Genomic DNA, 27,567 nt, shown 5'->3' with positions numbered 1-27,567 from the left:
CTAATATGTATTATGGCTCAGTTATAACATGCATTTAGAATAGCAGCAGACCGAATCAATATTGAAAACCAGAGCACACATTCATAGTAAACATTCTGAATATCTAAAAACAAAAATGAAGACTCCTTTTACATAAAAGAATATCTTGAGAAAAATCTCTTCTGATACACCTTCCAGCCAAGTTTCTGTTACTGATTTTGCACTTGTGTTCAGAAGAAGCATGTTTAAAAGAAAATGGTAGGGATTTCTACCAAATGTAGGTGTAAATATATATTACATTTTACACAAACATTTTGTTAATTATGTACTTTCATATATATGTATGTTAATATGTTGTTGTTTTCCTCACATTAGATTGTAAACTCCATGAGGGTGAGAAATTTTCCTCTTTTTCCCCATTGCTATAAATAAATATATTTTTGAATGAACGTAAACATTCAGTTATTGAATCTAGTGACAGTCATCATCATCCAGCCTTATACAATAACCCAGATTTCACTTTCTGTATATAATAAAATTATCTAGAAGACACTGCAGTGGGGCAGGGATGATGAGGATAAAAGAATCTCTAAAGCGGTAGAGTATTTTAAGTGTCTGATTCACTTTCTGCCTTAAAGCTAGTTTGATTTTTAAAGTTAAGAATTGGCTAGGTCAGATGAAAAAACATTCCTTGGCATTTGCATTGTTTGTCTCCTACAAAGAGTAATATAATGGTGTTTGTTGTTATTTTTATTGTTGGTAAGTCCTCCACATGTATGACTTTAAAATAATACTGTTTTCTTAATTAATGAGTAGTTACTGATTTTGTTTGTTTGTCACTTCTAAACAGGAGGAATCTTCAAATTTAATGCAACACATCTTAGATTTCTTCCAGACTTTGACAGATGGCTCATGTAAAGACGATGGTTAAGCAAACAACCAATGTATCTTGGATGCTGAAATAAAAGACAAGAAAAGTCACACAGTTCAGATAACAGTGTAATTGGACATTCACCTGTTTGCCATTTCACACTTCCATGGACGAAAAACTCACTCACCTCCCAGCATGCTTTGCCACTCTTTTACTTACAGCAAATCCATAACAATGAAACAGGTGACTTTCATGCTGCTGTCAGGAACGATCTAATTTCAGCTCTGGGTGACTGATTGCAATTGGCTTTGCCTCATCTGATAATTAATCTATGTCACCATTAATTGGAAGAGAGAATAATTACTGGCAGTGTTGACAGTGACTGTTCGCTTCCCCAGATTTCCCCATCGTGTTGGCCCAAATAAAGGCTTTGCGATTCAGTACTTAAAGTTTGTTTAAACTGTAACAATACCTATGCCCATGTGACACTTTCAGACACTCTGTCTAATGTACTTTTGTTTTTGTGTTTACCAATCTTTTTTAGCTCACTGAGAGCTGTCTCTCTCAATCACTCCTCAATGTTCTATCTTAATTTTGTGGAAGTTTAAAGTTTTCAATGAGCTGGAGATGAATGATTAATGAATAAATTTAAATGCTTCATTTTGTCTATGGATCATTAGTCAAGTCCTTTGTGGTAAGGACCTGAGAAAGGAGGGGAAATTATTGAGACATTAGCCTGAAGCAAGCTTGAGGTAAATATTATGCAAAAGAGAGAGAGAGAGACAGAAAGATGGAGACACACACACGCACGCACACACGCGCACACACACAGAGAAAGAGAGAAACAGAAGAAAATGGAGAACTGCAAATGAACAACTTTGATGGCCCTGGTGAAAGACCTCCAGAAATTTCTAATCCTTGGTCTCTCCCAGCTTAGTTTAATGGGCCCATCTGGCCATTTGTTCCCCAATGTCTACAAAAAGGAAAACGTGTTTCAGTTAAACTAATTGTTTACAGTACGTTGCTTAAATAGAGATCCAAATCTTTCTTCTACTCATTAACATAGCAGCTTTGGTTTTCAGAATCTGCCACAAACTTAGACACTGCATATCTTATAGAAAGAATAACCACTGGTCCTAACCAAAATATAGAACTTAAAGATCTCTAGTAAGTTTTAGTCTTTGTTTTTATAAGTTTATCTCTAGAGTAAATGATACTTTCACCTACAAAGACATTTTTACATTTTCCCTGCCTTTATTTTTACTTATTTTTTATTCAAATATAATCAATACACAGTATCATATTAGTTTCTAGTGTACAATATAATGATTCAACAGTTCTATACATTTCTCAATGCTTATCACAATAGGTGTACTCTTATTCTATGTGTCTATCTCATCAGCAACTACTGGTTTGTTCTCTGTATTTAAGAGTCTGGTTTTTTGTTTGTCTTTTTTCTTTGTTCATTTGTTTTGTTTCTTGAATTCCACATATGAGTGAAATTATATGGTATTTGTCTTTCCCTGACTTATTTCACTTAGTATTATACTCTCTAGGTCCATTATAAATAACAAGACCTCATTCTTTTTTGTGGCTGAGTAATATTCCATTATATATCACATCTTCTTTATCCATTCATCATCTATCATGAAAAATTAGTTTGCTTCCATATCTTGGCTGTTATAAATAATGCTGCAGAAACATAGGAATGCATGTATCTTTTCAGATTATTGTTTTCATTTTCTTTGGGTAAATCCTTGATAGTGGAATTACTAAATCACATGGCGATTCTTATTCACAGTGGTTGCAGCAATTTGCATTCCCAACAGTGCAAGAGGGTTCCCTTTTTCTCCACACCCTCGCCAACACTTGGTATTTATTGTCTTTTTGATTTTAGCCATTCTGAGAGGTGAAAAGTCATATCTCTTTGTAGTTTTGATTGCATTTCTCTGAATGGTGAGTGGTGTTGAGTATCTTTTCAAGTGTCTGTTGGCCATCTCTACGTCTTCTTTGGCAAAATGTCTGTTCAAGTCCTCTCTCCATTTTTTAATTGGATTATTAAATCAATAATTTTTTGGTGTTGGGTTGTTCTTTGTTATAAGTTCTTTTTATATTTTGGATATCAGCTCCTAATCGGATATAGCATTTGCAAGATCTTCCATTCAGTAGGTTGTCTTTGTGTTGTGTTGATGCTTCCTTTTGCTGTGCAGAAAGCTTTTTGTTCTAGTACAAACATTCTTATTAAGGAACAGCGATCTCCTAGCTCTCAGGACAATGAAGGGGATGCTTTATGTTCTCCCCAAAAGTGTCTATTTTGCAAAAGCTGTCTCCTTGGTTGCCTATGTTTCATTTTAAAATTGCATTCAAAGACAAATAATCTAAAACCCTGTTGCCTTCTGAAAATCATCTAAACAAAACTCTCTTCCCTTAATGATTTTCAAAACTCTATCATTACAGTGTTGGATCTCTCACAAGATAGCTCTCAATAGAAAATGCATTGTATTTTGTCAAATTCTCTTTCTGTTCTTGAATGATATCTCTTTATAAACATTTAAAATTTTTGCAATTCTGCATGCTAAGATGAAAATCTGTATGTCTAGAGTAGTTCCAAGGGAAAATACATACTAGATGACTTTGTCATTAAAAAGACATAAAACCCAGAATTATCATATAGCGACATTTCCATGTTTTTTACCATGAAAAACTTGGTGATGTCAATCTACTGGTTATTTTAGGATTTCTAGTCAGGTGCTAAAAAATTAGATACTAGGAGATCAGTAGTCTGATCTTTTATCTTTCATTTGCATTTATCTTTCAAATCACTGAAATCACTTCAGTAACATCTCTCACTCCTGGAGAAACAAAGGCGAGCAGGGAAGATCTGGGCAAGAGTTTGCAGGTATAACAGTGACGTGGTAGCCCATGTCTTGGCTGACTTTCTGACCCAGCGCTTCCTCGGTTGAAATCATGTGGGTCTTGGAACATATCACATGGGGAGTTTTTCATAGAGATCAGGATTAAATTTAAATGGGGCTTTTTCCCCCCTATAATATTTAACAAAATTATTCTTCGATATGCAAAAAGATACTAAAACTTAAAGCAATTTTGTCCTGTACCCAGCCTCTTGCTCCCTGTAAGAATTTGAGCTTGGTCATAGTCTTTCTGGTGGAAAGCACGTGGGAAGATTCTACATGTTATCTGTGGGGTTACTTATGTAATGTATGTTCTGTGCAACTCATGATACACCCCAAAACAAAGACCTCAACCCCAGGCGCCAGCTTTCTGACAGTGCCAAGACCTGACCTAAGGGGTCAGTCACACCACAGATTTCTGATTATAAGAAGGAAAACAGTGAGATGTGAATGAGGATCACCCCAATAGAAGAGTCGAAGACGAGAAAAAGGGAAGGAGAAAGAAAAGAGGAAAAAAGCTGGCGCAGGATGCATCGGAGCAGGATTCTTTTTCGTTCTCAGAGCCATGCAGATACAACTGTGGAAGACACTGAAAAGCGAACATCACACGTAACTGGTAGAAACACATAGTTTTTGACAGAAGTTGCCTCCCTGCTCTGGACTGGAGAGTCCTGACAGCAAATGCTTGCGGAGGATCATGGTTTGATAATTACAATGGAAAGGGTTAGTTAAGAATGACTGACTGACATCATGAAGCAAATGAAAGATGAGGGTGGACTTTGAGCCCTAACTCTCCCACACCAGGGAGAGGTTCGACACTCTCTCTGCCCCGGGGTGCCTGGGGCCTCCTCTTCTTGAGCTGTCATCTTCTTACCCTTTCACTTACCATTCTCTGAATCTCATTGTTCTCCTGTACTGACCCATGACTGAGCCGGAATGGATTCTTTCTTCAACGTGTTGTTTTAAGCTGTTGCCGAGAGCTCTGTCCCTCTGTAACCGCCTACCGTAGACAGACTCACCTTCAACTGTACGTCCCCAGCTGAAATGACACCTGTCACTCATTTGCTTCTGCACGAATCTCTGTCAGACAAAACCTTAGAGAAGGTCTGTCTTCTTGTTCCACATTATACTACATTCGTGGTGTGGATTATGTAAAACATTCTGACATTTTGGCAGAAAGACAACAACTTGTTCAATGTGGGGGGGGGGGGCAGGATGAATCACTCTGTATAAATCACTGATTCTGTGTTATACTATTAGATAATCCTTAGAGTTTCATGTCCGCTTTAAGGGAATTAAACTTGAGATAACTAGAAGTGCTATGAGGCAGTTATTTGTAGAACATACATACTTCCAGGGGAATCCTTAGATAGGATTTTTGTCTGTACCCATGACTTACCAAGATTAATACATACAATTAAAAAATGTAAGAAAAGATAAGTTAAAATTGTTTAAACACTAGACAGAAGGAAAACAGATTTTTCTGTTGTTTAAATTTTGATTATTTAATCAAATGGATCAAGGAGTGAAGTCAGTACAAAAGACATCCATGGAGTCTTAAATATTTGCAAGTAATGACTACGGATTCGGCTCTGAGCTTTCTAGTAGCCCAGATGAAGAGGCAACCGTTATAATAGTTTGGTCATTTCAAGTTCATAACCCTGAACATGACTATTTAGGGGAATATACAGAATTTTATTTCGGTGAACATTCAATTATAATTGCTTCCAGTTCAACTCTGTATACCCAGTGTTAGACTTACACTCTATCCCTGACAGATGAAGAGGAGCTTAAACATTCATTGCATGAAAGGAGGAATACATATCTTAGGTCAAAATTTAGCAGTAATGGAAGAAGTAACCTCCTTATCTCTCCTTGAGACTCTTTAGTAGTGTTGACTTACAGTCACACTGAAGATCTTTGACTTTCAGCTATGTGTGGTCATAACCAGCTCAGAATGGTTCCCATCTAGGCCTTTGCAGACCTTCTTTATTGGTTTGCTAAATGTGATTGTTTGTACTCCGTTTAATGTGAAGGATTCAGAATGATTTCATTGGTATTTTATAAGTAACGACATGAGGCTGAAATTCCCCAAATCTTACTGTTCAATTATACATTTTATTGCATTTTATTATATTATTATATGTTACAGTACCTATTTGGCAGATGTTTATTTTTAAGGTTTAGTCCTCATAAGCAGAAGATTACAGGTGTAAAAAAAAAACAACAACAACAGTACAACACCATTTATAGCATGTGTGTGTGTGCATTTATCTCTTGGAGTCATAAATTCAAAGCCTCATTCACATGTAAAATGCATATGGTTAAGATAAAAATTACAGCATGGAAGAGGGGGAAATAGGTCAGAAATAATGAGAAGGGGAAGAAAAATTTAAAAAGAAATGTATTGGTTAAGCCATTTAGAGTAATATTTTGTTTCCGATTATCAAAAGCACAAAGTAGTTTATGAAGATGAGCAAATTGTATGTGCCTCTTTATTTGTAATAATTTTATTTTGGCATTTCAAATTGAATCACCCATTAAAATTTTATTTTAGTTGCTGAATGTATTAAATCATTTGAATCAAATCATGTCAGGGGATAGGCATGCTTCCTAAGAAATCTGAGTAAAACAAGTATACTTCATTTTAACAAGGCATTCACAAGTCCACTGCTGGATTCCAAAACATTTCTACTGTGATGCATTCACACAAATAGTCTATAAATGTACCAACTTATTTCTGACACATCAAGCATAAATTTGTGTTTAAAAGTCTCCCCTGATGGAACTTTACAGGTGTCCATATTGTTCTAGGATAAAAGGTGACATTTGGGCCATTGTGGATAAGCTTGTTCTGTATCTTAAAAATGTTCACAATTTCCTTTTGTTCTGGCTCAGTTTTGGTGTCTAGATCATCTTTCATCTATTAACACATTCGTTTTACCATCATGCTGGCACAGTGGTATATTTTATAGACAGTATTTCCTGGACATATTTCACTCAGGCTCCGCATATCATGCCCAACCAACATTAGACCTGGCTTAGAGGTCACCTTTAGAACCTGTGAGGAAAGTCAAACACAGGAGCTCAATAGCACACACATCACTGATCAGCCGTGGTCCTCTTCTCCGATAAAGAATGCAGCTTAAGAAAGAGCACATGCTGAGTATTTTAAGAGAAAAGAGAAAAACTTCCTAACTAGCTAGATCAGCCAAATAAACTCTGGTGCTTACTAGAATGAGAGATCACATCCAGACTGACCAAATGTCTGGTCATGAGTTATATCAATATTTCTGGAATGTTCAATGGAGAAAAAAGAGCAGAAAGGAGCAAGTGATAACACTACGGCAACAAGAATAATTTATTACTAGAACTGGGATGATTATGATCATAAAAGAGGTCTATACTAACAACTACACTGGGGAAACAAGCATAAACCACGACTGTCCTGGGAAAACTAGAATGTATGATGCCACTAGATAACACTAACCCAATTAATCCCTTCAAAAAGTTCAAATCTTAATGTAAGAAGCCCTGACAAATAAATATACAGTCCCTATAAATCTGTAAACCATGAGAAATATATGTTTAGGACGGCACTTAGGGACCATGAAAGTCAGTATGATTAGTATTATTTGGCAAAATAGTTTTAGATGCCTATAATTGAAGAGTGAATTAATTTAGAATCAGAAACTCTTATCAGCTCAAATGAAGGTAGCCTGAGAGGTAAACAAAGTGAAAGTAAATAATGTTCTTACTTACTCCTTTTGGGGTATATGTGGTATTAACTCCTTCTGGCCACTAGGGGACCACTTAGTACTTTGCACATTGCCTTGAACCTCTAAATACTGTTCTGCACATAGACTAAAGAAAAACAAGATGCTAATTACATCAGGGTCCGGTAACATCTCTTGCCTATACAGCACATGCTAGTAATTGATTATATGATACTGTTGTCTAGTTGCTTCAAGTGTCTTAGTTTGTTTTTTTCCAACTCATGGACTTCTCAGAGGTGTCTGAAATCTTTGGCTCACACAGCCAAATGCCTGGGCAGAGCTGCACTCTCAGAATTAGGTCTACATCTTTTTCTTTCCTTTTTTTTCTGGATTTGAATAACAGCCCTATCTAGAAGGTCCCCTTGTCCTTCCCTAAGTGTTGGACTCTAATCTCTAATAATAGTTTGAGCCCCGGAAATAACAAAAATAATAATAATAATTATTATTAAAATTATTACATACCTAGTAGGTGCCAAGTGCTACTTATTTATATATAAACCTTTTTTTTTTCTGTAGCTACATTGTCTTTCAAGCAAGTTTTATTTTTTTCTCATATTAGAGATGAAAAAAACCGAGACTTTGGTTGAATTTCTCAACCAAGGTCCAAGATTATATAGATAGGGCAAAGGTGAAATTTCAATCGCTGTCCAAAGTTCGTATGATTTCCCCTGTCCCACAACAGGTAAGGAACAAAGGCAACTAATCACCTGTCTCTTGTCATGATGTCCATGGACCCTAGTTTCCAACAGAAACACACAGAATCCTCTCACTGAGAATCTGCTATGGACTTTGTACAAAAAAACCCAACCCTGTGATGTCTGCCTCATGAGCTCACATATGTCCTCCATTGTCACCTAATGGTGATGGGAATTCTGAATGGGGAATGGGGGAGTCCTCCTGGAGAGTAGCTCTGTGCTGCCTTAGGCACAAAGGTACCAAGGCATGTGTGGGATGCTAAGGCATCAGCACCCTCAAAAATCTCACTGCCTGACATTATTTGATGTGGAGAATAGACATTTTATTTTATTATTTTTAATTTTATTGATTTTATTGTGATTTTATATGCTTTTATCTAAAGTGCTATGGATGGATGAATAGATGATAAATAGACAGACAGATAGATTGTGCCTCATGACTACCACTAGGTCACTTGACGTGAAAACTCTGAAGCAAGCACACCAACCAACCTCAAATATTACACTATGATCGCAGACACATTGTGACTTAAAATTCTGACATAAAGCTGTGAAGGACAAGGTCATATCTTACTCATCTTGGAATTCCCAGTCCTCAGCGTGCTTCTTGCTACATACTTCCTGACACACTGATTAAAAAAGAGACCAAAAAGTGCCATTCATCTATCTCCCAAATGCTAGTTTCATTTCCAGTGGAAAATCCAGTGCCTTCCCTGAACTTGCCGGCAAGGCCTCTAGCTACAAGTCCTTGAAAATACTTGCCTACAACAACTTATGTGCCTGCATGGGGCAGCTGCTCGTATACCTCTGCCCTGAGATTGGCTCACTAGCCTTTCCCCAGGAAGATTTTCTATCCTAGCAACACCAACATAAACAATTAAAACGGAGTATTAGACATCCCCGGCCGGAACAACACTTCAGTGATGGCGCCATGTCTCTCTGTCATCTGTTCTGTCTTGGCTACTCGGTTCTCTCCCTCCAAAGTTTCTGTCCATTTCTAGCAGAAAGCATTTGACTTATTTCTTTTATTTCCCTCTCTCTAGTTATTCCAGGTACTAACATATCACCTGCGGTCCCAAGGGAGGTATAGAAGTATTTTCAGAAATTAGAGTCTTTGCTGACTCTTAAGATAAAATATAGATTTTTAAATATTTATTGATTGATTTTTGAGAGAGCGTGTTTGTATGAGCAGGGGGAGGGGCAGAGGGAGACAGAATCCCAAGCAGACTCTCTGCTGAGCTCACAGCCTGACACCTGCTCCCCTTCTCCCTGAGATCATGACCTGAGCCAAAATCAAGAGTTAGCTGCTTAACAGACTGAGCCATCCAGGCATCCCAAGATAAAATATAATTTTTAAACTCATAATGCAGGGAAGGAAAGAAGGGAGCGGGAGGAGAAAAGGGAAAAACTGAGGAGAGCAGAGAGGGAGAGGAGTCTAGAAGCCCTCCCAGCCCATGTCTGTTGTGTTAATTATGAAGGGAAATTGTGTTTCAGTCTCAAAATATGATCAGCCTCTTACTAAATCACATAACTTACTTAGCACAGTCTTTCTTTCCTTCTCTACCAGCCTCCTGCTCCTGTCTCTTTAGTGGCATGTAATGAACATAAATAGCACATGTTTAAAGTATACAATTGGATGTTTGGACATACTCAGACATCCGTGAAACTGTCATCACCATCAACAGAATGAACATATCTACATCCCAACCCTTCCTCAGCCCCAGTGTAAACCCATTAGACCTTCCTCATCTCCTACCAGCAATCCTGTTCTCAAGAACTCACTCATCTGCTTTCTATCACTTTAAATTTCTTCGCATTCTCTAGAATTTTATATCAGTGAGATCATAGAGCATTCACTCTTTTTTCAGTCAACGTAATTATTTTGAGATCCATCCTGCTTTCTATATATTAGTAGTTCATTATTTTTCTTTGTTGCAGAATTTCCTTGTATTGCATATATCAAAAATTGCTTATCTCTTCTTCTTTTCATAAATACTGAGGTTATTTCCAGTTTGGCTATTACAAATAAGACTAGGGGCGCCCAGGTGCCTCGGTTAAGTGTCAGATGGTTGATTTCAGCTCAGGTCATGATCTCAGGGTTGTGTGAAATGAAGCCTGCTTAAGATTTTCTCTCCCTCTGCCCGTCTCTCCCAAAAGAAAACAAATAAGACCCACAAGAATATTCATATACAAGTCTGATACATTTTCATTTCTCCTGGATAAATATCTAAAAGTAGAATGAATGGCTAGATAGTATGAGAGGTATGCATTTACATTTTAAGAAACCACCAACTTGTTTTCCAAAATGATTGTACCATTTGAGGTACCCACCAGCACTGTACGAGAGTTCTAGTTTCTCTGCATCCTTCTGTACATTAAGTATCATCAGACTTTGACATTTTAGCCATTCTAACAGTTGTGTGATGGCATCTTGTGGTGCTTTTGTCTTGTAGTCCCTTAATGCCTAATGTTGTTCAGCATCTTTTTCACACATTTATACACCATCCACATATCTTCTTTGGTGAACTGTCTCTTCAGATCTTTGCCCATTTTTAATTGGTGTGTTGTTTTCTTATTATTGGATTTTAAAGTTCTTTATCCTACACAAAATTCTTTAACAGATAAAAGCTTTGCAAATATTTTCCCCCAGTCTATGGCTAGTTTTTTCATTTACTTAACAATGTCTTTTAAAGGGCGGATGTTTTTAATTTTAAAAAACTGTAAATTATCGGTTTATTCTTTTATGAATCCTCCTTTTTACCTACACCAAGATCACAAAAAACTGTAAATTATCAGTTTATTCTTTTATGAATCCTCCTCTTTACCTACACCAAGATCACAAAATTTTCACCTTTGCTTTTTTCTAGAAGTTGTATTATTTTAGATTTTATGGTTTGTTTTATCATCCATTTGACTTCCTTTTTTGTAAAATGTGAGAAGGATAAGTCAAAATTCATCTTTTTGTGTATGGGTCAAAGTTCGTCTTATTGTTTATGGATATCCAGTCCATTTGTTGACAAGAGTATTTTTTTTTCATTGAATTAACCTTATACCTTTGTCAAAAATGAATTGTCCATAGACTCTCTAATCTGTTTCATTGTTCTGTTGTGTATCTTGATGCTAATTCTCTTCATTTCTGTACCTTTATAAGTCTTCATTTTGAAAGTGTTAGCCCACCAATGGCGTTCTTCTTTTTCCCATAAGTATTAAAATCAGCTTGTCAATATCTACCCCCCCCCCAAAAAAAAAAAGCCTGCTAAGATTTTGATTAGAATTGCATCAGATTTATAGATCAATTTTGGGAGGACTAAGCTCTAAACAATTTTAACTCTTTCAACCCATGCAAAGTACATCTTTTCAATTACTTAGATCTCCCTTAATTTCTCCCAACAGTATTTTATAATTTTTAGTGCACACGTCTTTCATGTATTTTGTCAGATTTATCCCTAAGTATTTTACATTTTTTCACACTGTACTATAATATATGAGATATTTAAATTTTAAGTTGTAAGAGTCTACTGTTGGTATATTCAAATACATTTGCTTATAGATCTAATATCCAAAAATCTTGTAAAACACTTATTATTTAGATTTCTTGTAGATTCATGTGATTTTTTTTACACAAATAATCATGTAAAGATGCAAATAAAAGTTTTATTTCTTCCTTAGCTGGGTAACTTTTCTTTCTTTTTCTTGATTGACTATGCTGGCTTGAATCTCCAAATGCCTTATTGAATAGTAGTGGTGAGACTGAGCATCCTTGTCTTGTTCCTAGTTCTAGGAGGAAAGCATTCAGTCTTTCATCATTAAATATGTTAGCTACTTTCAGTGGATTGAGTAAATTCTTTTCTAATCCTGATTTCCTGAGAGGTTTTCTCTTTTCCTTAATGGAGAATGATTGTTGGATTTTGTCAAACACTTTTTCTAGTGGGATGATTGTAAGGATTTTCTTTTCTTTTTTTTTTTTTTTTAAGATTCTATTTATTTATTTGACAGAGAGAGAGTTCACAAGTAGGCAGAGACACAGGCAGAGAGAGAGAGTGGGGGAAGCAGGCTCCCCGCCAAGCAGAGAGCCCGATGCGGGGCTCGACCCCAGAACTCCGAGATCATGACCTGAGCCAAAGGCAGAGGCTTTTACCCACTGAGCCACCCAGGTGCCCCGTAAGGATTTTCATTTTTCGACTTGCCCTATGTGGTCAGGATGTATTACCATTATCCTTTACGTATATAGTTGGATTTAATTTGTTAAAGTGTTATTTAGAATTTTTGCATCTGTGCTCATGAAGAATATTGGTCTTTGATTTTCTTTTCCTGCAATGTCTTTGACAGGATGCCATATCAGGCTAATTCCATCTTCATAAAATGAGATGGGAAGTAATCTCTGCATTTCAGAGGAAAAAATGCACACCCACAGTATTCTGATTTTTGGAACTATAGAAAATAAATCCAGCCCTCCATGTTTAATAACAGTTGTTTTGTGATCTCCTTTTCTTTTACATACCTCCAATATGATATGATGTCCAGACCTGGACTTTATGCTCCTCATCTTGAACAGTGACAAATTTCTACTCTCTTTCTTAAAATAGGACTCTGAGAAGAACACAGCCTAGTCTTATTTTCCTATCACTTTACTGAAGATTAGGGCTTTCACATCCTTTAGTCTTATCACTTATCACTTAGTCTTAACTTTTATTAATACAGCCAAAGATGGTTTTACTACAAACTAAACTCTTTTCATCATCACTGCCATGAAACCATGTTATTGTTTCACAACCGGAGCCAAAGAAAGCCAGTGAAAGGGTGCTCTTCCTCTATCCTTGAGAATAAACTTCAGTATATCTTTATCCAAAATGAGAAGGATTGTTCTTCAACCACATACACAAGACAGTTCTAAGGAGTGCAAACCTCTTACCCTTTAGCTGGTGACTACAAGACTACAACCAAGTATATGTATATTGCCTTTTGTTGAGAAGTTCTTCAACGGTGCCTTAGATGGCAAGTTATTGGCCAAAGACTAGATGTAGGCATCATGAAAAAATTGGAAGCTAAACGTGATTGGACAACTTTAGTTATTGGCACCAACAGAATGGCTCTTATCACTTGTTTATATGAGTTTTTTGATTTAAAACAGTATTTGTGAGGCACCTTCATGGTTGGTTAAACCTCTGACTCTTGACTTCAGGTCATGATATTGGGGTTGTAGGATGGAGCTCCACATGGGACATGGGGCTCTGTGTTGAGTATGGATCCTGCTTAAGATTCTCTCTTTCCCCTTCTCTCTGTCCCTCTACCCCCACTTGGGGGTCTTGGGGTGCCTGGGTGTCTCAGTGGGTTAAAGCCTCTGCCTTCAGCTCAGGTCATGATCCCAGGGTCCTGGGATCGAGTCCCGCATCGGGCTCTCTGCTCTGCAGGGAGCCTGCTTCCTCCTCTCTCTCTCTCTCTGCCTGCCTCTCTTCCTACTTGTGATCTCTGTCTGTCAAATAAATAAATAAAATCTTAAAAAAAAAAAAAAAAAGAAAAGAGGGTCTTATTCAGTGTCACAAGAGTAGCAAACATTGTCTTGAGATGACTTGTCATACCTGTCTACTAATTACAGACTTTTTGCCAATAGGACATGGAGCAACTAAGATAAGAAATTCTTGAGTTAACTTTATCTAAAGTTTACTGACTTTTTAGTAGAGAATGAGCTCTAAAGAAATTCAGCAGAATATTTGATAAATAATAGAAAATGTATAAATGTTTGCTACATAAATGAGTAAGTAAATAACAACAACAACAAAATGACAGAATGAATGAATCATCCAGAATAAAGGAACAAAGAAACAGATGCAGATACCATCAAATTAAGATAATTCAAGGAGGGTTTCTATACAAAGTACTGATCACAGACCTGAGTAAGCTCTAAAGGATCCATAAATGATGGCGCAGAAATCCTAGACTAACAGAAGGGGAACTCTTACCACTTCTAGACCTAAAAGATAAGAAGGGAGAGGAGCATGGAAGCCCGTTGATATAATCTGTACAGCACAGCCTACCGAAGCAGGCAGTGAGGAGGACAAGGTGAAGAGTAGATCTCGAGGAATAAGCAGAGGGTACCAGGCCTAAGAGCAGTCAACTCTGGAAAAGGCATAGCTACTAATGCAGCAGGTTGAACTGCAAGCTGTGGAAGGAGTATCTGAATTAAAGTTGACATTAACAGGTTTAGCAGAAATTGTACTCAAATGGTGTCTGTAGCACAAGTACACCAAAATGTTAATGATAATCCCCCCCACCTCCCAAAAAAAGTGTTTTAACTTACCAGTTTTCAAGCAGGTCAACAATAGGGATTTGATACCCTTTCCTTGATAGCAACCAGGAGGTGGTAGAGACCAATGAAAGGAACTTCAAAAATGACCCTGAGTTGTTATACTGTTAATCATGTTGATATACTGTTGATTATTTTTAAACTAAAAACAGAAAAAATTCTTTTTAAAACTTAATTTCTTAAACCTAATGTCAAAGTAGGAATTCTGAACTAAAAAAGAATATGAGTCTACTGTAGTAGAATACAAAATCGAAGTCTCCTCCAGGCAAATTTACTATTATGATTTAATATCAGAAAGGCAGTGGCCTCTAATCTCTCAGCTCATGCCTTTCCCCTTTTACTCATGTTAGTCCAGTGATAAATGATGTAGAATTTCTGAGAGAGAGAGAAAATTATGCCCAATATAAAAAGTGGTTGAAAAAGCTGATTACAGAGTCATTAGCCCCTGTGGGCTCATTTTATTGCTATAAAGTCATCATTCAAGTAGACATATATTTAGCTTCTGTGGCCTTCGTTTGTGGTAAGCAAAATAACCTCAGACAAAAAAAGGGAGCCTAAGTTCAAACTTCCTATTTTTAGTGATGTGACAACCAATTTGCTAAATTAGAAAATCCCAGAGCAGAGGCTGAGGAATGTCATCAGCTTGTGTTCCTCGAACTGTGTGCCACTCAGAGCACATCTAGGCACGTGTTTACTCCTCGATGACATATTCTAGGAGGGACATGTGGAATCCAACATGAGGCCAGAGAAAGGTACCAAGGATGGCAAGGAACTTAAACACACCTTGATACTAAGAAATAGTTGAAGGAACTGGACTTACTTAGCCTGCAAACAGAAGCCTATATAGAACAAAAAGTCTTTTTATTTAATTTTCGAGCTGATTGTGGAAAACAGATTGATTTATTTTCCAGCGAGTTCAAATAATTTATGGACAAACACAATTCAAAGTGAAACAGTCTTTCATTCATTCATTCATTCATTCATTCAATATTTATTGACCAAATATGATCTTTTGTTATTGTGGTTCTAAAAAAGGAGAATTTATTAGCAAACACTGATTTTAAAAACTGTGGACTCCCTATCACTTGTGGGTTTGTAATCAAACACTATCTGTAAGTGGTAATATAGAAAGAATTTTGCGTTCCTTATTTTAACATGCACATAAATCACCTAGGAGTCTTACCAAGTTGCAGGTTCTAATGCAGTAGATCCGGGCTGGAGCCTGAGATTTCACATGTCCAACAAGTTCCCAGGTGATTCAGATGCTGCTGGTCTGAGGGCCATCCTTTGATTTAGCACAACATTAAGGTCACTGTCTCTCTGATATTTTCTGATTTTAATAAGAATCAGCAGATCTATTTTGTATCATCTCAGATGGGATGTCTCACCTTTCAGATAAAGAAACAAAATTAGAAGACATCTATCTCTAGAAGAGTGAGCCCTGACTTGGAGCTTGGCTCTGCCTCCCACCTTGCCACTGCACCTGATTAAGCTGTTTGTCCATCCTGTTAACATAAATCGTAAATAGACCATGTGAGAAAAATACCAATATACAATCTTCATTTCAAAATCTTAGTTCCGACTTACTATGCTTGACCTTTCCTCACACTTAATCCTGGCCTGTTGTAGCCCATTTTATGTTCTAATTCCCTAGTACTGATACTTTGCCCTTCAGAACTGACATGTAGGGCTCTTTTTTTTAGGTTCAACCTTGAAATAGTTCCTACAATGATCTTGGTATCTTCCCTATTACTTTTACCCACTGTGAAGACCCAGGCTCCTTAATAAACATCCTTGCTCCTTTAGCTCATAATCAGCCTCCCTGAAACTTTCTGCCACTGGATTCTTCCTGTCCTGAGGGGGAATTGAATAAATCAAGGCTACAGAGATCAACTTGCCATCTCAGGCCATCTACAATAATTTTAGATTTCCAGAAATTATTAGAAAGGCGGAGTTTATCCAATATAATTTCCAAACATAGTGGTTTTTTTTTTTTTTTCTTTAAGTAAAAGCATGAGGAGAATACTGATAAAACTGACAGCAGAGATAAGCTAAGTAATGATAGTCACAATCTTTGGGGAAAAAGTAGAATGATTCCTCAGAAGGTAAACTAAGAGTTGACAAGTGTATTAATGTATTCCATTTTAAGACAAGATCTCCAAATAACCTCCTCTTATCAAAAACCCATCCTTAGATGTTTCCATATGTTTTTCATAAATTTGACTACTAAATTGAATAAGTTGAAAAAAGACACTAGGAAAACATATAATCATTGAGAGGAACTGGAGTTATTTGAGAATGAGCTAATTGTTTTTTTTTTTTTAATTTTATTTATTTATTTGAGAGAGCGAGTGGGAAGAGCGGAGGGGGAGGGAGAGGAACAAGAAAGTCCCACACTGAGCACAGAGCCTGATGCAGGGCTTGATTTCAGGACCCCAAGATCATGACCTGAGCCAAAACCAAGAGTCGGGCACTCAACCAACAGAGCCACCCAGGTGTTCCAAGAATGAACTAATTCTTAATCAGTCTAAACAATATCCCTCCATTTTTGCAGGATATTTTCAAATATGGCAACACAAAGAGATGGTCATTCCATTTCATATTTATGGTCACCATCTATGAACTTGAATTCTGTGAACAGAATTTCTCGTCAGAAGACCCCCTTCCTGCTAATAACTTGTATTCTGTTTATTGGCTATGATTCCCTCCCCTACAAAAAGTTATAAACTCTTATAGGTAAAGACTGCGTTTGATTCTTCCTTTGCATCTTCCCCAGCACTGGGCACCCAATAAGGACTAAAAGAATGCTTATTGTTTGATTATTGAAGATGCTAAGATTTTATTTTACCTGCAAGAGATACTATACCTGCTTTCTATTTGGTAAGAAGTGAGTCACTTGTAACTGGTGCTCAGGAGGCAGAAAACTGAAAACACGGCAGAGACCTTTTAGACTACTGTTTTGAATTCTAGAAAGAAGGCAGAGCAGAAGTTCTCTGGGATTAATGTGTGCAGCCTCTTGCTTGCGCATTAGAGTGGGTTAGAGGAAAGAGACTGGGCAGGGTCTTTACTGTCATTTCACCATATTGCCAGTGGGGTCCACTGCTTTAGAACTACTATGACCCCTACCTGCCCTTGAGAACAAGAGGATGTGAGGACATTTTGTTACTAAGCCATTCAAGAAGAAAGACAGGCATGTGTTATATGTACCATGTTTGCGTGATGATCATTTGAAATACTTCAGAATCTGTGAGGAATTAGTAGCCATATTCTTTCTTGTTTTTCTCTTCAACACAATGTTGTGTCATTCTCCTTCCCCATCTTTTTCTTCCCTGGTTCTTCATCCTGTACCTTTATGTGAGCCTTGGGCTCTGTGATGTATCTGTGTTAATTTGGCTGGGCCACCATATGCAGATATTTGGCCAAACATTATTTTGGTTGTTTCTGTGGGAATGTTTTTGGATGAGATTTAAGTTAGTGGACCTTGAGTAAAGAAGATTACCTTCCATAGTGTGGGTGGGTCTCAATCAATCAGTTGATCTGATTAGAATAAAAGACTGACCTTCACCAAGCAAGAGAGAATTCTACAGCAGAAGTCTTCGAACTTAAACTGTAACATCAACTTTTCCTGGTTTTCCAGCCTGATGAGCCATTCTGCTGATTTTAAACTTTGCAGCCTCCATAATCACCTGAGCCAATTCCTTAAAATCTCTCTCTCTTTTTCTACACAAGCACACACACGTGCACACACACACACACACACACATACACACACCCTATTGGGTTCTGTTTCTCTGGAAACCCTGAGGAATACAGGCTCCTTTCTCTGTGACATTTGGAAGTTTATCCTTTCTCACAGAGCCACAATGGCCACAAAACATTAAAAGAAACTCAAACAATCAAATGAAGGAGATACCGACATAAAAGCAGCCTGTCCTCAGTTTCCAAACAGACTTCAGCACAGTGCAAATGAAGGAAGCAGCTGGATAAACTGGAAATGCTTCCAGTATTTTCTCCACTCTGCAGAAAACATCTCAAGCAAGGTTCTGTAGTACATGAGTTAAACTTTCACTTCATCTGTCTGTTGGGACATAAAGACTGTTCTGTTGAACTTGGTGATAAATGCATGATTGAAGGGGGAAAGCTGCTCAGTTAATAAGGGTGTAATGGAAAACCAGGGCCCTGGAGCTTTTAAAATGAAGAATATGGAAAAAGTGAGCAACAGTAATCAAATGTAAGAAGATCCTAACTGGTACTTTAAGACAGAAGCTGCAGCATTTTGCATAGGCAAGAAGGAAATTAATTGGTGAACCCCACCTATGGCAATCTGCTCGAGTTTCTTTAACTTGATTCCTGTTGAACACTAGAAAGCAAGTGCAATATTTGTTCATGTTTACAGGCTATAAGACGCAATCATTTTTCTAGTTACCCACTGTCTAATAACAATTTTTTCTCAGACAAAGATCATTATTGGCTATAAAAATTCAGCAACAGAGAAAAGAATAAATTTCAAACAGTCCTACTTTTAGGTGAGTCACATATAGAAAGATTTCCTCTATAAAAAAGGAGGTTTCCCCATAATTTCAGGGGGATCTTGGACAGTTTGTCAGCAAGTGTATTTCATTTCTTCACAGTTTCAAAAAACCATGAAATCCTTACTCTTCCAACTGCTGACTTTGAATTTGTCTGTTCAACACATCTGTGATTATCTGTGGACAAGAAAAACAATAAAAGAAGTGAACCCACTGAAAATCCCATTTATATTCCCAAGTGCCCTTACAACTTGTCCTAATACCTCTCCCTTCCCCATCCTTCTTCTTTTTTTTTTTTTTTTTTTTAGTTTATCTCCCAAAGAGTGATAAGCCCAAGGTTACATATTATCTACAGTTTTCAAATCAATATTACCTTATATCACCATTGCTGCACAGTTTAGGGCTTTGCGGCTAGCTACCATGACAATAGATGCACAGCCTGGAACCAGTTTTAGTTAATTAGAGTCAATCAATCCAAACTTTGCTAACTTACTCATGTGAAACAATAGTATAATGAACCAAAGTCGGCAAGATGATTGGGAAACACAAATTATTGCACCCTGATAAATTAAATGTGACTATTACAAAACCTTCTTTCTAAATGAATACTCAGGGAAGGAATATGAGTCTTTAATATAATTAAGAATACAAGGAAAATAAACCTAAAAGAGCTATTAAAAGCCCACCTTTTTTTTTTTTAAGGAAGAAAAATAGAGGTTGTATTATGGGAAGATCTTGTGACATCTTTACGAGTATTAATTTGGGAAAATAACTTCCTGTTGTTTCTGTTCATTGGATGGATTAGGCAGAAAAGCAGGACATGCATACTTGGGGGTGCCAGAACCATGGCAGGGTAGTGAAGGAGCAAAAGGGGAGAGACAGATGAGCCTAGACCTTCCGTGTCTATGTGTACACAGCATCAAGAGCGTGGGTTTATGTGACCCACCATCAATTCTTCTGGTAATGTGTGAAATTGAATGAAAGCCTTTCCCTAGAACTCTGGTAAATCTGATGTGCCAGCATTGGTGTTTGTGACATGCATACTGAGTTCAAGGCCCGTGATAGTATAAATAAAATATACAGCCCTTTTACCTCTATAATTGATAAAATAAGACAAACCCAAGATTCAACCTCCCATCCACCAAACCTTTCTGTTCCTTTATCCCAAGGTAGCCTGTAAATCCTAACAGAACTTTTACTTGGGTTAAAAAACCATGTTGATGACAAAGAGTTAAATGTTAGAGAACATTTGCAATGCAAATTGATACAAGGGTACTAGAAGTCCCATTAGGAAACAAGACACGGGAAGCAAAAAGGAGACAGAAAGCAGGTTGCGGAGGGTAGAGAAAGGGGAAAAAAAATGTTAAAGGATGATTTTTAAAACAAGATTCTTCTCCCTCAGTCGAGACTAAAATTGGTCCTCTTACTAGCTGTTGGCAGTGAAACATCTCCCATAAAAACTTTGTTAAGAGACAGAGTGCAAAGAGCTTTGGCTTGGAGTTTGGAGACCTGGATGGGAGTGGGGGTGGGGGTGGGGTCCTCTCCCAGTTAGATGATCTCTTTGGCCTCCGTTTCCTTACCTGCAAAATAGGGTCTAAAGGTAGATCATCACTGAGGAAGCTTCCAACTCAAAATATCCCAACTCCAGGTACAATTTCAAGAACAGTTTTTAATAACTTAATATAGCAACATATGTTAACAACTGCTATATACTGAATATCTCCCAAATTTCAAAGTTGAAAATTAACCCCCAAGGTAATGATATTAAGAGGTGAAGCTTTGGGGGGATGATTAGGTTATGAGGGGAGAGAACTCATTAAAGAGATTAGTGCCCAAATAGAAGAGGCCCTGACAAGCTCTCTCATCCATTCCACTATGTGAGGGCACAGCAAAAAGGCAGGCCCTCATAAACCAGGGAGAGGATTCTTACCACATACCGAATCTGTCAGCACCTGGATCTTGAACTTCCTAGTCTCCAGAACTGTGAGAAATAACTGTTTGTTGTTTAAGCCCCCCAGCCTGTGGTATTTCTGTGACAGCCGCCCAAATGTACCAAGACAACTGCTGCGTTACTTTGCTACTTCTGTCACGTGATCAGGCCAATCAAGACAAACACCAAAGATGTATACAGTTTGGTTCATAAAGACATCATAGGTTATGGTGGATTTTATTGCTTTATATTGAGCTCTTATCTATTTTCTCATAATCTACATCACAGTTAATTTACAGTCTTTGTATACTCTAAGCTCATATGCATTTTGTCGTCATTTATCAGGTACATAAACAGAGCTTGTCTTAAAAGGGACTTAAAGGTTGGCCCTGCCTCTATGGCAAGACTTGGTGTCTGTGTCTTGGTGAGACCTGGATGGGAGACAGCATTTGTTTCATTTTCCTTATTGTTTAAAGATGACGGCTGCAAGGGTAGGGTGGCTCACTCCTCTTCTTGTCAGAAATGAATTATCAAATGATTTGAAGCTTCTGGAAGACAGGAGATAGGAGTTAATATTGGTTTCGGTGTCCTATCATGTCTAACACAGTGTATCAGCTATAGACAGGCTTAATCAATACCTGTTAGATGATGGACAGATGCATAGATGAAAGAATAGGTTACAGATGGGTGGGGAAATACATTTATGAGTAAGTGGAAAGTCAATACAAACACAGTGGCATATAGTTTATATTTCTTTGCATTTGGAAAACTTAACGTTTTTATATAGAGAGACTTCTTTTGGGAGATGGCAAAATCTTAGCTAATAGGAACACATAATAAAATAAAACATATTTATACTCGCTGAACTACTAAGAAAAATGTACCTAAAAGGTAAAGTTTTTAAGAAGATTGCAAAATAATTTTTAACATCTCAAAGATGTGTCGTGTGGCTAATTTCCTACCAACCACATCTCAGATTCAAATCCTATCATTAGCAATGAAATGAATTCAAGCCAAGGGTTTAGTTTCCACATATATAATTTATGTCTATAACTTAAACCTCACAAAACCAGTTGCTTCTCCCCAAACCACATAAAAACCACAAAGTATTTCACTGGCCATGACACCGCCAATTGGTGATGAAAAATTTGCTTGTGCTTTTGACATTTCTGTGTAAAACAACAGCTGCTTCACTCACTTGGAAGCAGCCTTTTTCCCCCACTGGGGATTCTTATCCCCAGTGGAGGTGGGTGGGCATCTTGCTGGCAATGTTGCATGCATACAGAGATTCTTAGATACTCCATAGCTGACAGCTAAAATGAACTCATTCTGTGAGGGATATGTTTTCCAGTGGAAGACGGCCAGACCTGCTTTCCTTTGGGGAATGGAGTATGAGGGGTACCATGGCCCTGTTCTCATCATAGTGAGTCTGACACCCACAGTCACATGGGGCCAACCATGTACATTGTAGAAACCAAAGGCTAATACTTTAAATGCATATAAACTACCAGAAGGAAAATTCTAGGTCAAAAAATGAGCAGACGATTTAAAACAGAAACATATCTGTGAATGCACTGGGTCCTCCTCTTTCTCTATCATCATCACCATAAGTATTATATTATTGTTCTTTCATTTCTTAGATTTCTAAGTTCCTGGAACTTGAACATTTTTTGTTCCCTTCCCCTCTGGTCTCCCTTCTTTTCCTGTTAAGTACCTTAAATCATACTCTCCATGAACACTCATTCCTTGTGCTTTTAAAATTCAACCCCAGGGAAGAAATGAGACGAGTTACATTTAGGCACATACCCTCAAAAAGTTGAGCCCTTAGAAGTTGGCTGTCGTTCTAATGTATTCCATACTAATTATTTTGGCCCAGATCCTGCTGACTGCATTTCCACTGTCATCTCAATGCACCTTGCGAATGGCAGCCCTTATTCATCAGTTCCATACCCATCTTGCAGAGTTCCAGTGCAAATCCAAGGCTAGCTCCGCATGAACTCAGGATACTCATAGAGTGGGATACAAGTAGGAGTCAGAAGACTCCACTTTATGTATTGCTGCCACTGTGGAATGGATCTGTTAATCTCATAGAGTTGTAATAAAGATGGACATGGGGCACCTGGGGGGTTCAACCAGTTGAGCTTCGGCCTTGGGCTCGGGTCATGTCCAGCTCCCTGTTCAGTGGGGAGTCTGCTCCTTTCTCTGCCCTTCCCTCTTGCTCTGCTCTCTCTCTCTCTCTCTCTCTCAAGTAAATAAATAAAATCTTTAAAAAAAATAAAAGGATGGGGACGCCTGGGTGGCTCAGTTGGTTGAGCAGCTGCCTTCGGCTCAGGTCATGATCCCAGCGTCCTGGGATCGAGTCCCACTTCGGGCTCCTTGCTCAGCAGGGAGTCTGCTTCTCCCTCTGCCTCTGCCTGCCATTCTGTCTGCCTGTGCTCACTCTCTCTCTCCCCATCTCTCTCTCTGATAAATAAATAAAATTTAAAAAAATAAAATAAAATAAAAGGATGAAAGTACTTAGTAAAGGGGACAGGGACTTGTTAATATTAGCTATGATGACTCAGAGCTGTACAGTAGAAAGAACTCTCAGCGTGGAGATTTCAAGTCTGCCTTCAGCCATTTGTTAACTACATGACATCACTTAACCTCTCTGAACTTCATTATCAGTATCTATAAAATGATAATATATTATTTTAGTGAAATAAATGTGTGGTGTGTGTGTATGCATATATATACACACGCACATATATATGCATACACACACACACACACACATAGAAATACATATCTCACATATATGTATATCTAGATTTGACACTTCTCAACTTTTCTAAATGGCTATTTTGGAAAGCCACTGGAAATGGCTAAGTACCCGACACAGGTCCTCAGGGAACCAAAGTTTAAGGAAACAGGTGTTACCACCCCAGAAGAGTTTGTGGCAGCTGCAGATCACTTAGTCTATATCTATCCAACATGGCAATGGGCTACAGGGTAAGAAATGAAAGTGAAGGCATACCTACCGACGGGAAACAATTTTTGGTCACCAAAAATGTGCCATGCAAAAGTGGTGCACACAGATGGAATATTCAGATGAATTGGAAGCTACCATTGAAGACGATGGTAATGGGGGATGGGTAGAGAGTTACCATAACACAGGCATTGCAGGAATAACTGAAGCAGTTAAGGAGATTACATTGGAAAGCAAGGACAATATAATACTTCAAGATTGCTCAGCAGTATGTGAGGAGGAGGAAGAGGAAGAGGAAGGAGAAGCTGCTGATATGAAAGTATATGGAGAGAGTGGATTTTTGGAAACAGATGAGGCTACCCTGGACACAAGGGAACTAGTAGAAGCTTGTAAAGCTAAGACTGATGCCGGTGGTGAGGATGCTATTTCCCAAATTAGAACTTACAACATTTATATCACTTATGATAAATATTACCAGACACCAGGACTACAGCTGTTCAGCTATGATGAGTAAAGGTACCCTTCACCAGTTGAACACATGTGTGAAAACATCAGTCAAGATCATGTGAAGAAAACAGGGACCAATGAAAATCATCACCATCTCCCTCTACCTCCTCTGTGTTCAGCTTACCCATGAAGAAAATAATTGAGACCATTGCAAAAGGAGGGGGATCTTGGTGTTCCTATGCATCTTCTAATTTTCTTAAAATTTGTACAAGCTGTCCTTCCAACAATACAATAGGATTACACCAGACACTTCACAATGTAATGAAGAGAGCATAAAATCTATCCTGATTATTGGCTTTTATTTTTATTTTTTTATTGTTTTTAGATTTATTTATTTATTGGAGAGAGAGAGAGAGAGAGAACGTGCATGTGTGCATGAGCAAGAAGAGGCAGAGGGAGAGAGAGAAAGAGAGACAGAGAAGCAGACTCCAAACTGAGCAGGGAACCCATGTGGGACCTAATCTCAGGACCCTGAGACCATGACCTGAGCCCAAATCAAGAATTGGGCACACAACCAACTGAGCCACCCAAGTGCCCCTTGTTCTGATTTTTAAAGAATTAACCCATAGGTATGACCATTGACGATATTCACCAGTATGTACAATTTCTCTAATAAAGGGACTTTCATGGTTTGCATTAAATTTTAAGTAAGTTCCATTAAATGGCTATTTCACTGACACTCTGTTAAACAATTCAAGAATATCTCTGATAGCTTTCTAATAATTTCTGTACTGCTGGTCTCCAGAGGAACGGAGTAGTAACTAGTAAGTAACTAGTACTTGCTAGTACTAGTACAATGCAAAACACATAGTAACTATCATTAAAACTCAGCCAACAATAGATAGCAAAAAGCCAAAACATGTTACTACCAAAAAATCAGCAATAAATTTATGATAATGTATACAACAACAAGAAAAAAAAAAGCCCTTCTTTTATCACTTTTGGAGAATATCTAATATTGTTCTTTCTCCACCATGATCTATATTATGACCCAAAGAAATTCTTTATTACTCTAATTTTTATCAATACTCCATATTTCCTCTATAAGCCCATGATCCCCAAATTTTTGTTTCCATGTTGATTTCTCTTCTGATTCTCCTCTTGATATCTCTATCTGGATGTTTCACAGTTTCCTTGAACACCACAGTTCCAAAATAGGAATTTACCATCTTTCCTTCCTATCTTTCCTTCCTCCTCAAGTGTTTCTACTGCAGCAATTGGCCAATTATCCACTCCCATTGGGAAATAACAGAAATCGTACAATCATTCTTGATTAACTCCCTTTCCCTTACACCCCATGTTTGTTGATAATTCTTTTAAAATATATCTCTGATTTATCAATTTCCCTCTACTCATTTCCGCTATCAATAAAGCATCCTTGCCTCTTCATTTTCTTTCTACACTGACTTTTGCCCTTTTCCAACCTGTTCAAACACAACTTTGAATGTTATTTCTCATTTTAAAAGCCTGATGAATACTACTCTTTTTAGGATGAACCATCATATTCCTAACACCTCTGAGTTTTTTATATACAAGGATACATTGGAGGGAGTGGGCTGGCTATCTAGTTGGAAGGAAGAAATGAGGGGCCTTCCCTTGGATCTGCATATCAGTGGGAAGCATGTTACCCCTGGACTCATCCACTGTTAATTCCCCTTTGATCCTTTGAAGGCACTGATTCCTGCCCAACTTCCTGTCTCACCTATGTTTTGCTTCCCCTCACTCACTGTACCAGGGCCTCACCTTGCCTTCTCCAAATGTACCAGGTTCAGAGGCACATTTGCTGGTTTTCCCTCTGCCAGATCACTCTTCACCACACTTTCCTAAATCCCCGTCCTCCAGACCCTCACCATCTTTCTAGTTTCTGTTTAATTATCACTTCTCCAGTGAAGGTGTCCTCTCGCTAGGTCAGATTCTCCTTTTGAATGCTGTTAAGTAACTGAATTTGCCAGTTATACTTATCACAGTTGTAGGGACATGACCTTTAGGAGGCCTTTTGTCTGAAGTCCACCTATCTCGCTCATGTTCTACACCCAGAAGGGCAGGAACCAAGTTGGTTTGGTTCATCTCTGAACCCTCAGTACCTAACATAGAGCTGGGCAAATACCAGGAGCTCTACACGAATCTGCTGGATAAAGGAATTGCTAAGTCTATCTAGATCACTCTTTTCAAACTGCCTATCAGTGCTCAAAAACGACCAATTATTTTAATTGCATGTGGATATTCTCTTAAGGACAGTAAATGAAAGCTTTTCTTTCCAAAGTCTAATTTGTTGATTGTCTATTAGATTGAGAAAGGGACCTGCTCCTCAGATCTGATATTATACAATTTTTGAATTAAAAAAAAAAGATATTTATTTTTAACTATGTTTTTTAAATTTAAATGCTTCTAATTACTTAGGAATCCTTTAAATCTGTGTAAGTGACCAATAGCCCGAACTTAATAAATTGTTGATATCATTTTCTAACTTTTTCTGGAAGTTGATTCTATTTAAATCTTTTTGTAATTATTCATCCCTGAACACTTATTAGATACCTATTACGATGTGCTGTGAATGGAAAAGAACATTTACTGAGGAGCTTATACTCTAGTAGAATAAACCAATAAATACATACATTTACACACACACAGACATACACACACGCTTACAGGATAACTAATGAGAGATACTAAGATAACTGTGTCTATGGTGCTGTAGTCGCGTAAAAGACAATTAACTGAAGATTAGTGAGAGTCACAAAGAAGGGCAGCACTGGAGCTGCTCTTGAGTATAAATGGAAGATGACTGACAGACAGTGACCTCCTCCAGTCCTTCAGGAGGAAACAAAACAAAACAAAAAGTAAGCCACTAGGAATAAAGGCTAGGGGATGGTTCACACATTTAATTACTGTCTTGCATGATTCAGACCCCTTAATAAACAGCCCTGCCTCTTGTATGAAATATCCCTCTATATCCATAGTGAGCAAGGACTCTCCTGAACTATAACATCAGTTCATTTGGTTCTCAAACTAATTGATCTGATGAACAAGCAGTCCCAATTTCTTTCTGGACAACTATCAATGTATGCAACTTCCCAGCAGTCAAAAAATATAGAT

At 37.8% G+C, this 27,567-nt stretch overlaps 1 protein-coding gene and 1 pseudogene across 1 annotated transcript in view; both read left to right on the top strand.

Moving 5' to 3' along the window:
- The window catches only part of CCDC178 (coiled-coil domain containing 178), a 391,102-nt gene extending 390,192 nt beyond the window's left edge, over positions 1 to 910 (top strand). The window contains exon 20 of the mRNA XM_059408065.1: positions 830 to 910. Within this exon, the coding sequence (XP_059264048.1) occupies positions 830 to 910 (81 nt within the window). The remainder of the gene's footprint in view (positions 1 to 829) is intronic.
- Positions 911 to 4,290: 3,380 nt separating this feature from the next.
- LOC132022998 (ubiquitin-like-conjugating enzyme ATG3) lies at positions 4,291 to 24,733 on the top strand (annotated as a pseudogene).
- The last annotated feature ends 2,834 nt before the right edge of the window (positions 24,734 to 27,567 follow it).

Source organism: Mustela nigripes, chromosome 8 (genome assembly GCF_022355385.1).
Source record: "Mustela nigripes isolate SB6536 chromosome 8, MUSNIG.SB6536, whole genome shotgun sequence".
Lineage (NCBI taxonomy): Eukaryota > Metazoa > Chordata > Mammalia > Carnivora > Mustelidae > Mustela > Mustela nigripes.
The sequence above is the reverse complement of the archived record's forward strand: the minus strand, read 5'-3'. Positions and strand labels throughout refer to the sequence as shown.